We start from the raw sequence: 13,396 nt of genomic DNA, 5'->3' as shown, positions 1-13,396 counted from the left end.
GGAAGAGAAAAAAGAGAAGTGTTTGAGAACTCTGAAGAAGAAAGAAGGGTAATGACCTTATCTATGCTTGAAAAGGACCTCAGAAAAGCAGGGCTGCTTGGCTCTCCCTGTCATTGGCCTCTGATGCTGCGTTTCCTCATTTCTGGAGGAGGGAGATACTCCCATACCTTTATCTCAGGACAGCTGGCCAGTGAAACGAATTACTGTGAACCTTTCTGATCTCTGACTTGAGCAAAATCATGAGAAATCTAACTTGCCGCTTCTGCAGGCATGGGAATTGATCAGACCCAATTTCAACTTGGGGTCAGTCAGGGCCTTCCTATGCCAGGAGCGGTTCTTGGCCATCAGGTTCACTCAACAGGAGCTCTGCCTGGTGCTCCCAGCATGTGACCGGCCAGCCTAGATCGCGTTAGCAGCCAGCACGTGCTCAGCACTTCCTTCTGAATCTTTCTTCCCATGCTCCAAATGTGGATGCACTTACTTCCTGGAGGGCAGTCTCTTTAGCGTGGTGATGGTGGTTCTCAAAGAGGTTATTTTCTTCCTACAGTGAGGATGGGATCCTCAAAACATCTGTGAGGAAATGCCATTTCACCATCCTCTTCCATCTTGGTCAGTTGTGGTAGAAGCTTCCCCATGGGACTGGGGAGCCCTATTGCCTGACCCGAGGGCTCAAGATATGTCCATGCGTAGAGAGGTCAGTATATCAGTGTACGGGAATTCCAAACTGTATGAAAGATGTCTTAAGATTGTTGTGCCATAGCTGAATTCACGCTCTGCAGGTGGCAACAGGTAGCTTTATGACCTTGTCAGGCACTTCACAAACAAAATGCTGTAAGATCCTGCTGACAAGCTGTGAGTATTGACACTTACGTTTGGAATGGGCTGTCTCAGTAGTTTTTACTCTCGGTAGTGCTCACATCTGCCGTCTTAGTTGGTGTTTGGCATAGGTTGTGCACCTGGATGCTGTAAGATAGCAGATTTGACTTGTCTTGAAGGCTTTCATTAATATTTTTGGAGATTTGAAATGTGCTTCAAGAGAAAATCTTCAGAGGGACTCTAGCAGGAGGTGAATGCTACTCTGCTAGCTTTAGGTGTGCCCTGCTGGGTCAGATGGCTTCAGTATTCTTGCATCTTCCCTGTAAACCATTGCTACCCAGGGTTTTTCAAAAAGTGAAGTTACGTGACAAAGACCTAATCCTGTTCTCCTCTGACTTAATTTAGATAAATTTTATTTTGGACTTTCTGATCCTGAGGATCATCTTTCTTGACCTGCAAATTGCAGGATATAGTTCTGGAGTGCTTAGGCTGGTGTAACGTCTTCAGGTTCTTTAGATCCCCTAGATTCCTCTGCAAAGAACAGGCTCAAGAGAAGCTTGGGGTTTGTGGCTTTCTGATTTTGGTGGGGTTTTGTTGGTTGTGGGGTTTTTTTTGAGTAACACAATGTTCTCAATGATCAGAGGCACTGTGGTCATGCACTGTATGTACTGTTTAGGTAAAACAAGCTGCAGCCTTGGCTGTTTGTGGTGCACAGCACGTGGGCAGTGTTTAAGAACTCCAGCTGCAGTATATATAGCTTTGCTTTGTTTATGGAAGTTGGGGTGACAGGCACAGTATTTTGAAAATCTGCAATACTGTAGAGGAGAGCTTTCATACATACTTGGAAAATCACCTTTGAAGAGTGTATTTGTACGTGCTTATGGTTCTTCAGGTTAATTACACCTTTTACTGGAGGTTTGCAGTGTTTGGCAGAGCTGTTGTGCTTTAGTGTAGCAATGCAGTCTAGGGGACTTTGTACGCTTACACTTTGTATACTTCAGTTTGATGAAATATTTTACAGCAGATGGTATTTTTGTATGTGATCCAGATGTGTTCATGACATTGGATTTGCCTGTAACGCCTTGATAGTCTCAGAGCCACAGTTACAAATATGTGTCGGGTATTTTTATGGCCAGTGTTTGTAGCTTAGGTAGTTGGTTTTTCCCTTGTGGTCATTTGCCAGTCCTACTGTACTCTCTAATGCCGTTTGTTGTTTAGCTCTTAAAAGAGCTAAATCAGCAATAGGTTTTAGCAGACTTTGCAAACTGCAGAGAAGAATGTCAGTGAAGGATCGGGGAAATAAGGCAATTGGGGAGTTGCTGGCTGTCCAGGACATAGGACTTCCGTGATTACTCTTCAGGGGTAGTTTTTGCATCTGAACATGAGATGCTTTTGTCTTGATCGCATAACCACTAGTAATTCCTTTCGTATCGCAACATCTAAAAGCAGTCTGTGGCCCAAGCATGTTTTTCCATTTTCTGAGAATAATCACACAGTTTGAAATTACTTTGATCAGTGTATTAAATCAGAGTTGCCAGATACCAAGATTTGCTCCGGAAAGAGCTTTCTGGATGTTGTACAGTATGTGGATGAGTGCAGTCTTCACCAATAGAAGTCTGGTGTGAGAGCTGGAGCTGCCATGGGACCACTGATCCTTCTGCTCCCAGGTGTTTACAGGTTACCTCTAGCCCTGCCTTTATTTGCTGCTGCTCAAAACCAGGCAGCCCAGCAGAAATACTGAGGGCATCGGAATATTTTAAGTTTTTTTCCCAGGCCTGAAGGAGGTGTTATCATTTGCATCATAGAGCCAGTCTGGCTGCAGGGTGAATACTTGGAAAGTGATTCAATAACCTGCTTCGGAGCTCTTTGGAGGAAGTTTACCAATATGTTGAAAAAATGTGGGAAACGTTGATTTAAGGCTGAAGTTCACTTTCAAGAAACCTGATATATTTATGGTCCAAAGAGGTGAAGTTATTTAATGTGTGGGACAGGTATTGGGAGAAAACTTTAAAATGACCTAGTAGAAATTTCTAGTTTATGAAAATGATTGGTGAAATGTATAGGGAGGGTTCCTTATTTACACAATTGTTCAGCAATCTGATACAACTCAAAACTGCATGCATCTTGGTATGTGAAGGATGTACGCAGCCATATAATGCAGAGTAGTAAGTGTATGACTTCAAAATGCATGTGTATTAAATTTTAAGCAGCAAGTTATTTAACAAAGAAAATGTTGAAACAAGACTGTTGTTGGTAAGTTCTATCTGTGAATATATACTTGTCTGTTTCTTTGCTAGCGTTTAATACTCAGTGTTTTATTTGGCATTTTGTCTGTTTTTTCTCTCACAGGTAGTAAGCTTTCTTCACACGGTCTTGCTGTGTGACAAGCTGGATTTTCGGACAGCTCTGGTAGTGTGCCCACTAAACACTGCCTTGAACTGGTTGAATGAGTTTGAAAAATGGCAAGAAGATTTAGAAGATGACAAAAAACTGGAGGTATAAGACTTAAACAAGTATTTGAAAACAAAATAACTGAACGGTTTACATAATTAGGAAGCTCCACCACTCAAAATACAGGCTAAGGAATGTACTTTAAGTCTGTGAAAAATCTACTTGCATTAATAAGCCTTAGGCATTTGAAAGTTACCCCAGTACTTCAGTATTTTAAGAGAAGTTCAAGCATATTTTTCCCCCTTTGAAAGGTTTGTGAACTAGCAACTGTGAAACGCCCTCAAGAGAGAGGCTATATGCTCCAGCGTTGGCAAGATGAAGGAGGTGTGATGATAATAGGCTATGAGATGTATCGTAACCTTGCACAAGGCAGGAACGTGAAGAGCCGAAAACTTAAAGAAATATTTAATAAAGCTTTAGTTGATCCAGGTAAGTGAAAATTAAGGTATGCATTATATATATTGTACTTCCTAGTTTATGTATATGAGCTGAGTAATCTTGCAAATGGAAATCTCTTGGGCAAATGATTTTAAACAATAACGTTGGTAAGATTTATCACATTTTCTTTGTTGGCTTTTGTTGAGATACAGGAATGGTTCTTCAGAAACTACCCCATCTGCTTTTGTAAACAGACTTCTGTAACAGTCTTTTCTATTAGATCAAAGACAGAAATGACAGCTAGCATTGCTTTCTTTGCGAGGTGATTTGAAGTGACTCTGGAACCTAACATTATTTTAATCTGCTGATTTGTTGCAGCCACAAGCTGCTTTATCCTTGATAGAAATGTATTGTTGAGGAAGCAACTACGCATGGAAAACAGTTGAGAATGTACTTTAGAAGTGTGAATGAACAAGTGTTAATTAAGTGCTAATTGAATCGATTGCAGATAAAACACTTGATTAATTTTTCAGTCTTAAAGAAACGGATGTCTGGTTTAAGGGCAGCTGAACTGAGTGAACTTGAAAAGAAAGCACTTGAAAATATTCCAAGCTGATATAACCAGTCTGTCAGGTGGTCACTAAAAAGAACTAAAAATACTAGGATTAGCAAGTTTCACCAAAATAGCAAAATTTTCCTACAAATTCTGAATTGGCAATTGATCTCTGAAACCAAGTTATGTTTTTACAGCGTGCAGTAAACCTCAAAAACTGTTTTTAGAAGGCACCTTTGCTGTAACTTGGTATTTCTCTTTAAATTAGGAATGCTGATACAGTAGGTAGGGTAAATGGCTTCTTTGATTCTGGAGATAGGTTTTCTTGGGTTTTATTTACTTGGCTGGGCTTCAGGTTTCTTGACAAGTGTGTGGCTGATACGCTTTTCTTTGTTTTTTTCTTCTTTTTTTTTTTTTAATCTGATTGAAATGCAGCATTGGTCTGGTTTGTAATTGTACTTGGTGAGCTTGATTTTGTGAAGTCTCAAATAATAGGGCTGTGGATTTTGTTCTGTTAGACAAAAGGGATTCTTCTAATGGGAAAAATAACTTTGTGGTTGTTGGCATTGTCCAGTTGGAATTGGCATCTCCAGCTCTGCAGAAAGCCTGTCTGAGCAGCTAAAACATTAATTTTTCTGCCAGTTTGACTAAATCGTATAATTGCTGTGGAGTCAGTAGCTGTACAGTAGTCAGTACAGTAGCTGATAAACTATTTTTGTGATCATGTTGAACCTGCATACATTATTTAATCAATTAAGAAAACACGCTTCTTGCCAGTGGGTTTTCTGACTCCTTCTATTAATGTGGCAGTTACTAAAAATAATAAAAAAAAATTAAAGAGCGGGGTGGGGAGAACACTGCTGTCCGTCTTATTTTGTACCTGGTTTGCTCAGGATGTTGCAGTTGTTGAGAAAATTGCTGAGTAAGTTAAAACTAGAGAAGAAAAGGTGTGAACTGCTGTCTTGAAGTAGCAGTGACAGGGGAGTAGCTTTGTATTCAGCAGGTCATGTTCTGGTGCAACGATGAAATAAAATGTTATACGCTTTTACAGTGATGGATTTTTATGGTGTTTATTCCTTGTGAAAAGTGTAAGGGAAGCTAAACATAGGGGTTGTTACCACATGTCTTTTTAGTAGTATTGTCCCTTTCTTTGTGGATTATTTTTTATGTAACTTCAGAAATACTGGGCTGTGGAGTGAGGTGGCCTGTTGAGCACGTGATTTTATGGAGGAGGCAGTGACGTGTGTAACCTTCCCTGTCCCATCTCTTGTCAACCTCTTGGTTTTTACATCCTCCTTAGAGGTGTGGTTCTGCTATACTTCCAGACCTCTTCAGACAGCTTAGGACTCAGGATAGAGCAGTGTTTGTCATTAGGTTATTGACTTTTGTAGATTTAATCAGGTTCAGAAACTGCAGCACATTGAACGTTGAATTGGATAATTCCCTGTGAACCTGTTACTCTCTTCTACTCTCTTCTTGGACTAGTTGGTTGGTAGGATGGTATCAGACCATTAGGAAAACTAACCTTGAGATAACTCTGTAATTATTTTCGTGTTGCTTCCCATCTTTCCTTATTTTAACTAATTACAAAAAGACAGACATGTTCATCTGTTGTTACCCATTAGTTTTTGGAGACATTTGGATTTGCTAAATTGATGAGAAGTATTTTGCAGCGACCATCGTTTGTTTCTTGCTTAGTGAATCACAGCACTGGCAGTATAACAGGCTGACAGTAAGAGTTATGAAGCTGTAGGCTGGCTTACTGCTGTGACTGTAAATAGGAAACCCGGTTCCTCTGGGAGCATTTTTAATTTAAAAAGTTGCAAATTCGGTATTTGAGCGATAATTTAATGATATGTGTCTGGTTAAAATGAATACTGCTAGGGTAGATGTATTCTATAGTAGAAGCTTGTATTGCACTGTATACTCTACGGAAGAGGGGACCAGAGAGGGAAGGTTTAGCCAAAGTTTATGGGTGGAGGAGTGATTTCATTAATTAACTAGCTCTGCTATGTGAAATAATAGCAGGATTATATATGCATGCAGAGCAACAAATGGTTTCCCATAATGCCTTGTGCAGCTGATGAAATGCTGTTGGGTTTATTGATAGCTGTTGTGCTTTGCTCGCAGCATTTTAATAACTATATTTTTTTTTGCTTGCTGCTACTAATAAAAATTCCATTACTGTTTAACTTGGAAACTACTCTTTAATTGGCAGTTGTACAAAGCAGACAAGTTCTTGTAGACTTCAGAGGAGGAGGAGAACCGTGTGTATATCTATCTATCTATCACTGAGTATTTTTAATGTATATCAATATATTAACAAGTGTAAGTACAGTAAGAAGGATAAGAAGATGAAGACTGTGATCTTTGAGGACAGATTGAAAGACTGAAGTTTTTCAGCCTAGAAGTCAGACAACTAAGCTGACATTTTCCACCATGTAAGGGCTGGTTACTGAAAGGACTGTTATCAGTTGGTTTTTACATCAGTTGGAGAAAGGAAAGGGCAGAACTTACTCTGATTTGCAGCAGAGATCTTTTAAATTAGGTATTGCACTGTGTTTTAGCAAGAGAGAGAGGTCATGGAGTTTCCTATTTCTGTCCAGGATGATAGGTCCCTTTCTCATAACTCTGATCTCAGGTGAAGTAGACTAAATGATCCCTTGAGGTCCCTTTAAGCTTTACATTCCTTTCGAATATGATAAATGTTCTGTCCATAATGAATTGCATTTATGTTTTTTAAGAACAAGGAAAAAACACAAAAATTTATGAAAATCCCTGCCACTGAATTGTAGCCAAGATGTTAGTTCAAGATACCAATGCTACATGCCTGCCAAACAAACCATGAATAATTTTACAAAGGTAGTTTATTCATATTTTACTATCATTCGCTTACTCTAAACAACAGCTTTTCAGGTGGATTTTTGGTTTGTTTTTTTTTAACTAACCAGTTCATGTTAATGAATCACAGTCTTTACTGAAACTGATTTCTGGGATATCTGCACGATTTCGATTGCTGTCTATTATTAAGACTTCATTGTCCTTCTCTAATGTACTTTGATTCCAGTTGTAAACATAATGTACTAGACCAAATCTATTTCTGAGAATGATGTATTAATGTGCAAACTGTCACATCTGGTGGGGAGATGTTGCAAATCCTTGCCAGTGCTGCAGTTCTAGAAAACTGCTCTAAACCATCTCAGTAGTACTGCGCGCTGGGTGAACTTGTGAGATCCTTGCTCTTCAGGAGATACTAGGACAAGGAGTAGAGAAGGCTCTGTCACTATTAAGAGGTGTTTACCTAAAATTAAAGGAAGGCTTTGTGTATAGCCACTCAGTGTTTTGCATGCTGTCAAAACTAGGGAAGGTACAAAAACTGTGACATACTGTGGGGAAATGTTTCTTTGGCAGGTGTGAAAACTCAGAAATACATAGGCTTGGATAAGTCTAAGTGTGTTTAGAATTCATATGTGGACTTGAATAATTGTCTTCTAGACTTGGTTAAAGACATTGGTTTTCTGCTTGGGAGAATTCTTGATTCCTTTTCTGTTAGCATATAAGATTCATATCACTTTGACACTTAGCATGGCACGATGAAGATGACCGGCACTGGCATTAGGTCATGCAAGTGGTCAGAGGTGTAATTGATACTCTGTTGATCATTGTCCTAGAGTGAACTTTCTTCTTTACAAGGCAGTTTAAAGTTAGTCTGAGGAAAACTGTTCTAAGTTATAAAAGGTGAGATTGTCCATGCTGATAAATATTCCTTTGACACCTCAAGTATCAGCCTTTTTAGAGCTGAATGGATGAACCCAGCTGGTGGCTTTGTATAGTGTTTTTCAAAGGTACATAAACTTGACTTCAGCTGACTTTGTTCATGGTTTATAGTACTAGAATTGAGATAGAGTTTAGATCTGGTAAAGCATTCATTCAGAGTTACTAGTTGGATCCTAGAATATCTTACACTTCTCCTTTCAAGGAAAAAGGTACCAGAAATTGCCCTAAATCTGAAAAGCATTAGGATGTGTAAGTCTGTTCTGCCGAGTTTGCTATTATCTTAAACCCCAAATTGTAACACTTAAAAATACAGAAGAGTTTGCTTTTGTGGAAATGTATTGCGCTGTGTTTTTGACATTCCTTGTGCAACTCACCTAAAATAACAGTCTGTAATCTTTGGGTTTATCTTCCGGAAGGAAGCTGAGGAGATTTCTATGGTGACTTTTCAGCTGCAAGCTGGTATTCACTTGTCTGTAATTCAGATCAGATTTGTTTGTGTCTTATCTTAGGTAAGACTGATTGCACTGTTTACCCCTATTGATACTGACTTCTTGCCTTAATGAAAAATTACTGGTTATCTGATTTTTGGTTTTCTTTAGAATTGAGCGAACACCAGTAGATGGCAGCCTGAGCTGGATTTAAGGCACAGTTTTATGAGTTTTTTACAGGGTGAATGGAAATGGAGACATGCACACACTAGCTGCATGGATAGATAATTTTTATAAGAATATGAAAATATATATATATATATATATATAAAAATAATCCTTCCCATGAAGACTTTACAAGCAGCAGCCTGTAGTTTACCAGAATGGCTACTGTGAATGCTTGTGCAAATGTTGAATGAGAACCTTAACTGAGCTAAAAAAACCCCACCACAAAACACACACACAAAAGTTAAAAAACCCCACTTCATAAAACTAACAGAACAAATTTTCATTCTTTAGGCTGCCAGATTCTTTGTGGTTGTAAAAGATGGAAGAGATCTAATGTTATTTCTTTCTAGGCCCTGACTTTGTTGTTTGTGATGAAGGGCACATACTAAAAAACGAAGCATCTGCTGTTTCTAAGGCAATGAATTCTATTCGATCTAGGAGAAGAATAATCCTTACAGGAACACCACTGCAAAATAATCTTATAGAATGTGAGTACTTGTCTGGTTTAAGTGTTTATTTCCTTAAATATACTTTTGCCTTTCAGCAATATATAGATGGATTTAGTTTGATTAGAAGAAAATAATTTGATACAGTGAAGCTGTTTGTTACATTTCTCTGTCTAAAAAAACCCTAACGATCTGGTTTTGTATTTTGCATTTTAAGTCATTGTGTCAAGATGTGGCTCCATGATGGTTTAAGCCAAATTAAAATGAAGCTGTTGGGAAGGTGGCCTCTCCTCCATCTTTCCCTTGATGTGGCCATACATATATCTGATTCCTCAGGGAGCCTGTATGAGGAGTATCAGAAAACCAGCAATGCAGGAGTGAATAGCTTTCTGGCAGTTTAGTTCCTTGATCTGGCTAATCAAAGGATGAGATGAGTCTCAGCATGTCAAAAGGGGAAGGGAGGGAATGTTCAGAGGGGAAATGGGTGGACCGGGTCTTACAGCAGCATCAATTTAAATTTTTTTAAAGCATTGTAGAGCAGTGTTCTTAGTGAACTCACTAAACAGTGATTTATGTTACTGTCTTGGGAATTTGATTCTAAACTAGCTTCTAACAGTAGCTCCAGTTTGTGAATATGCTGTAATAGGTTTTTTTCCTGTTGATTAATATGCTTTTCAATCTATTTAAAGTCATACTTGGAAATACAATTCTTTTGTAATATTGCTTTGGTGTACAGCAGCTTTCAACCTTTGTGTAATAAACATGACGAGGTAGTTTAAAATCAGACATTAAATTTAGAAGTTACCTCTGTGCCTGAAGTATGTGTCAATTTAAGATGCCCTTTCTGGAAGATTTTGAGGTGGTTTGGGTTTTTTTTTCTCAGCAGAAAGTTCTTAAATAAGATGCATTTATTTTCTGTTAGAATTAATCCCAGTACTGTACTTTCCATTTTGAACTACTCAAGTCTGATCTTTTTGTCTTAGATCACTGCATGGTTAACTTTATTAAGGAGAATTTGCTCGGTTCAATCAAGGAATTCCGAAATAGATTTATAAATCCAATTCAGAACGGTCAGTGTGCAGACTCTACTCTGGTAGATGTCAGAGTAATGAAGAAGCGTGCACATATTCTCTATGAGATGTTAGCTGGATGTGTTCAGGTAAGAGCGGCTTTACTATAACTAATGACTTGGATTAGCTGCGGGGCGGGGGGAGGAGTTGTTTCACCTCATTCTGATAAAAGCATTCAAAGGCCTGTTATCTTGCTGTTTGAAAGCTCCATCGAATGCAGCTATTGCTTAAATATTTCCACTAATTTCTAGACCTTTATGTTATTTGTTGTGACTAGAAAAACTCAGAAAAGTTTCATAGCTTTTACCCAAATGTCAGTGTATGCTAAGCAGGACATATGTGTGTATTAGACAATCCAGCTGTTTTCCTGCTAGGAGACTAGAAAACTACATGGTAGAGTAGGACAGCAGCTGCTTTGAAATACTCTTTTAATTCCATATACACGTTCAAAGAATACACATTTAAAACCTCAGTTGCCTTAAAAGCCACCCAGAAAGTTGTTGATGATCTGTAGTTTGTCACTTGGTTCTTTCTGAATTCCTGTTTTTTCTGATTTGTGAGAATCAGAACAATGGGGAAGAGGAGAGAAGCAAGATTAATTCAGAAGGGTGAAGCACTTGTTACCTTAAAGACCTTGGATGTAAAACCAAATGAAAACTCCCTAGCTTTCTGGAATGAGAGCTGGATTCCTTGCTCTCCAGTTAACCTGCTGTGGTATTGCACTTGTGTACTATCAGCATGATGCTACTGCTCTTCTGCTTTATAAACCCAGGCACAGGCAGCCTGATGGAAGGTGTGACACTGTAGGCACTGAGTGCCACCTCCTGGCTGCGCAGTTGTTGGTAGTTGATTAAATAGTCCAAGTGGGCTCGAGATGTCCGAAATGGTCATAGTGGGATAGTCCCACAAGCAGCGAAATAAAGAGGTTTATGGCGGTGTATGAAGCTGGAAAAGGACCTGTAGTGAGAGGATAGCATACTTAATTCTGTGCATCTATACAGCAGTACAAGAATGCAAACCAAAAGACAGAACGAGAAGAGGAATGTAAATTGCAAGTACATCTTACGTGCCTTCAGGTGCTGGCCACCCTGACAAAGCCCAGATGGAATTTCTCACAGCACTCTGTGCAGATCAGATCCTGTCCGTAGGGAGCAGCTCTTTCTTTTGCTCATTCGAGCTACTACATAGTTTCTTTAGAAGAAAACAACTCTGTTCCTAAAGGATGTTCTCATGAGAGCTTCTTGCACTTCTAGATAACAGCAAGGCCATGCAGGTGGTGTAATCGTCGGTATCAAGTGGGAGCTGCCTGCAGGCTCCTCTGTTGCAGCGACTGGCTGAGGTTATCCCGCAGCTAAGGAGTTTGTGCAGCATAGCACAGGCAGGTTAGCTCTGATGAAGGTCACTTAACTCCTAAACGTGCAAAGGTCTCTCGGTCAGAGTCAATAAACCGTTCAGCGTTTGAACGAAGGAGTAGGTGGAGAAAAGCAGACTAGCATTCAGAGTCAAAAAAATGAAAACAGAATTTTGCATTGCCCCAAGCAAGTGTTCAGAAACCATGTACTCTGTACTCTAAACCAGAAAAGTTAACCTGAGTGAGTTCGTGTGCGATACAAACACTGATAGCAGTTGCTTGACTTACCCACACTTTCACAAAAAAATGGTTTAATATTTTTTAAAAAACCGCAGAAGTATTTACCAGAGCAGCTACTGAAGTTGCAGTTGACTTTGCAAGGACTTGGAACTGGGACATGGGGTTAACAGGTCATAGAGTTTTGGCCAGACAACCGCATTTACTAGGTACATCAGCTTCTGCAGACAGTGCCTGTAGTTGGATTGTATTTAGTGGGCTATTTTTTCCCCCTTTGTGGTTGGAAAGTATCTGAATCTTTGTAATTTATGCGTGGTGCTTCCTCCTTTAAGATGCCAGAAGTTCTTAAGCTCTCAGTAGTTGTTTTCATGTTTATGTGACTGAAGTACTGTTTGTAAAATTACAGAGGAAGGATTACACAGCTTTAACAAAGTTCCTCCCACCAAAATACGAGTATGTTCTAGAAGTTCGAATGACACCTATTCAGTGCAAACTCTACCAGTACTACTTGGATCATTTGACAGGTATGTGCCTGCAGTTCTCTCGGGTAACAAGATTGATGGTCATCTAATAAGGGGCTTCTTGCCACAGTCAGTAGGCTGGGGTTTTTTGTATGTATTATTTGCTCTACAGATGTATTTTTCTGCTTCCTGTAAGATTTTCCTTAGCTCTGAAATTTGAATTATAGCAAAACATTTGGTTGCACATAAAAATACTTATTTGAGAAATAATATTTGCATCTCTTGACTATACACAGCTTCAGGTTTTGGTTCATCTCTCTTTTCTTCCTTTTCTAAACATAAAATCTAATTGATCTACTGTCTTCCTCTTCCAAGAAACAAGATAACGACTGTAAGACTGGAGGGAGAGAATGCAAAATTGAGATGTACTGGTGAAAGCATTGCTGCCGCCTTGTAATAGCCTTTTGTCATTATGCTAACCGAAGCTGTGATTTGCAAATATCGGCTCGTTTGTGGAACTCTCTCCTTTTGTTCTCTAAACCCAAAAGTCTGGTTTTCATAATGGCCGTGCTTCATTAGCTTTCAGTGGGGCTTTGACTCTTCTGTCTTGGGGATTTACATCTTCCCAACAAGATATAAATTTGTTTAATTGAAAAGGTGTATAAGGAAAAACCACAAGCCCAGAATATGTTACTGTGGGCTGGTGTGCTGTTACGGTAACTTGTAATTTTAGTGTATCAAAGTGCTGGAATATCAACACCTCTAAATGATACACACATATGTACCATTTAGACCATTAGAATGTTAATCTCAAGGAACTCTTAGCTAGGTTTTCTGTACCACTGTGCTTCATACAGCCAAATGGCTCAGCAGAAGTTCTTGGGTTCTAGAGTAATTCTGTTTGGTTTTGTTTTTTGAAATACCATCTGTAATAATTGACCTAATGATCAGGGGTTGAATTCCATAGTCAAGAATGTTTAAGGCACTGCTGATAGGTTTTTGTCTAAATCTTGAAGTGTGTAATTGCTTTTTGCAGTGATTACAAAATGTACTACGTAGTCTGTGCCGGTTTGTGGGGGTTTTTTGCACTTGCTAAGCCACCTGTCTTAAAATGCCTGTCTGTTGCTGATGGATTGTTATTATATATATTTTTTTAATCTATATTTTTCTATTCTGGTTACTCTCCCAAGTTTTAATTAC

General features: G+C 39.1%; 1 protein-coding gene across 4 annotated transcripts in view; it reads left to right on the top strand.

The window, feature by feature from the left end:
• The window catches only part of ATRX (ATRX chromatin remodeler), an 86,451-nt gene that overhangs the window by 46,484 nt on the left and 26,571 nt on the right, over window positions 1-13,396 (top strand). For all 4 annotated transcript variants that reach the window (XM_055818387.1, XM_055818386.1, XM_027791203.2 and 1 more), the window contains 5 exons: window positions 3,166-3,312; window positions 3,519-3,696; window positions 8,982-9,119; window positions 10,061-10,236; window positions 12,142-12,259. In XM_055818387.1, coding sequence (XP_055674362.1) covers window positions 3,166-3,312; window positions 3,519-3,696; window positions 8,982-9,119; window positions 10,061-10,236; window positions 12,142-12,259 — 757 coding nt within the window. The remainder of the gene's footprint in view (window positions 1-3,165; window positions 3,313-3,518; window positions 3,697-8,981; window positions 9,120-10,060; window positions 10,237-12,141; window positions 12,260-13,396) is intronic.

The sequence above is a fragment of the Falco peregrinus genome, chromosome 13 (genome assembly GCF_023634155.1).
Source record: "Falco peregrinus isolate bFalPer1 chromosome 13, bFalPer1.pri, whole genome shotgun sequence".
NCBI lineage: Eukaryota > Metazoa > Chordata > Aves > Falconiformes > Falconidae > Falco > Falco peregrinus.
Note: the sequence above shows the minus strand (reverse complement) of the source record. Positions and strands in the feature narration are given on the sequence as shown.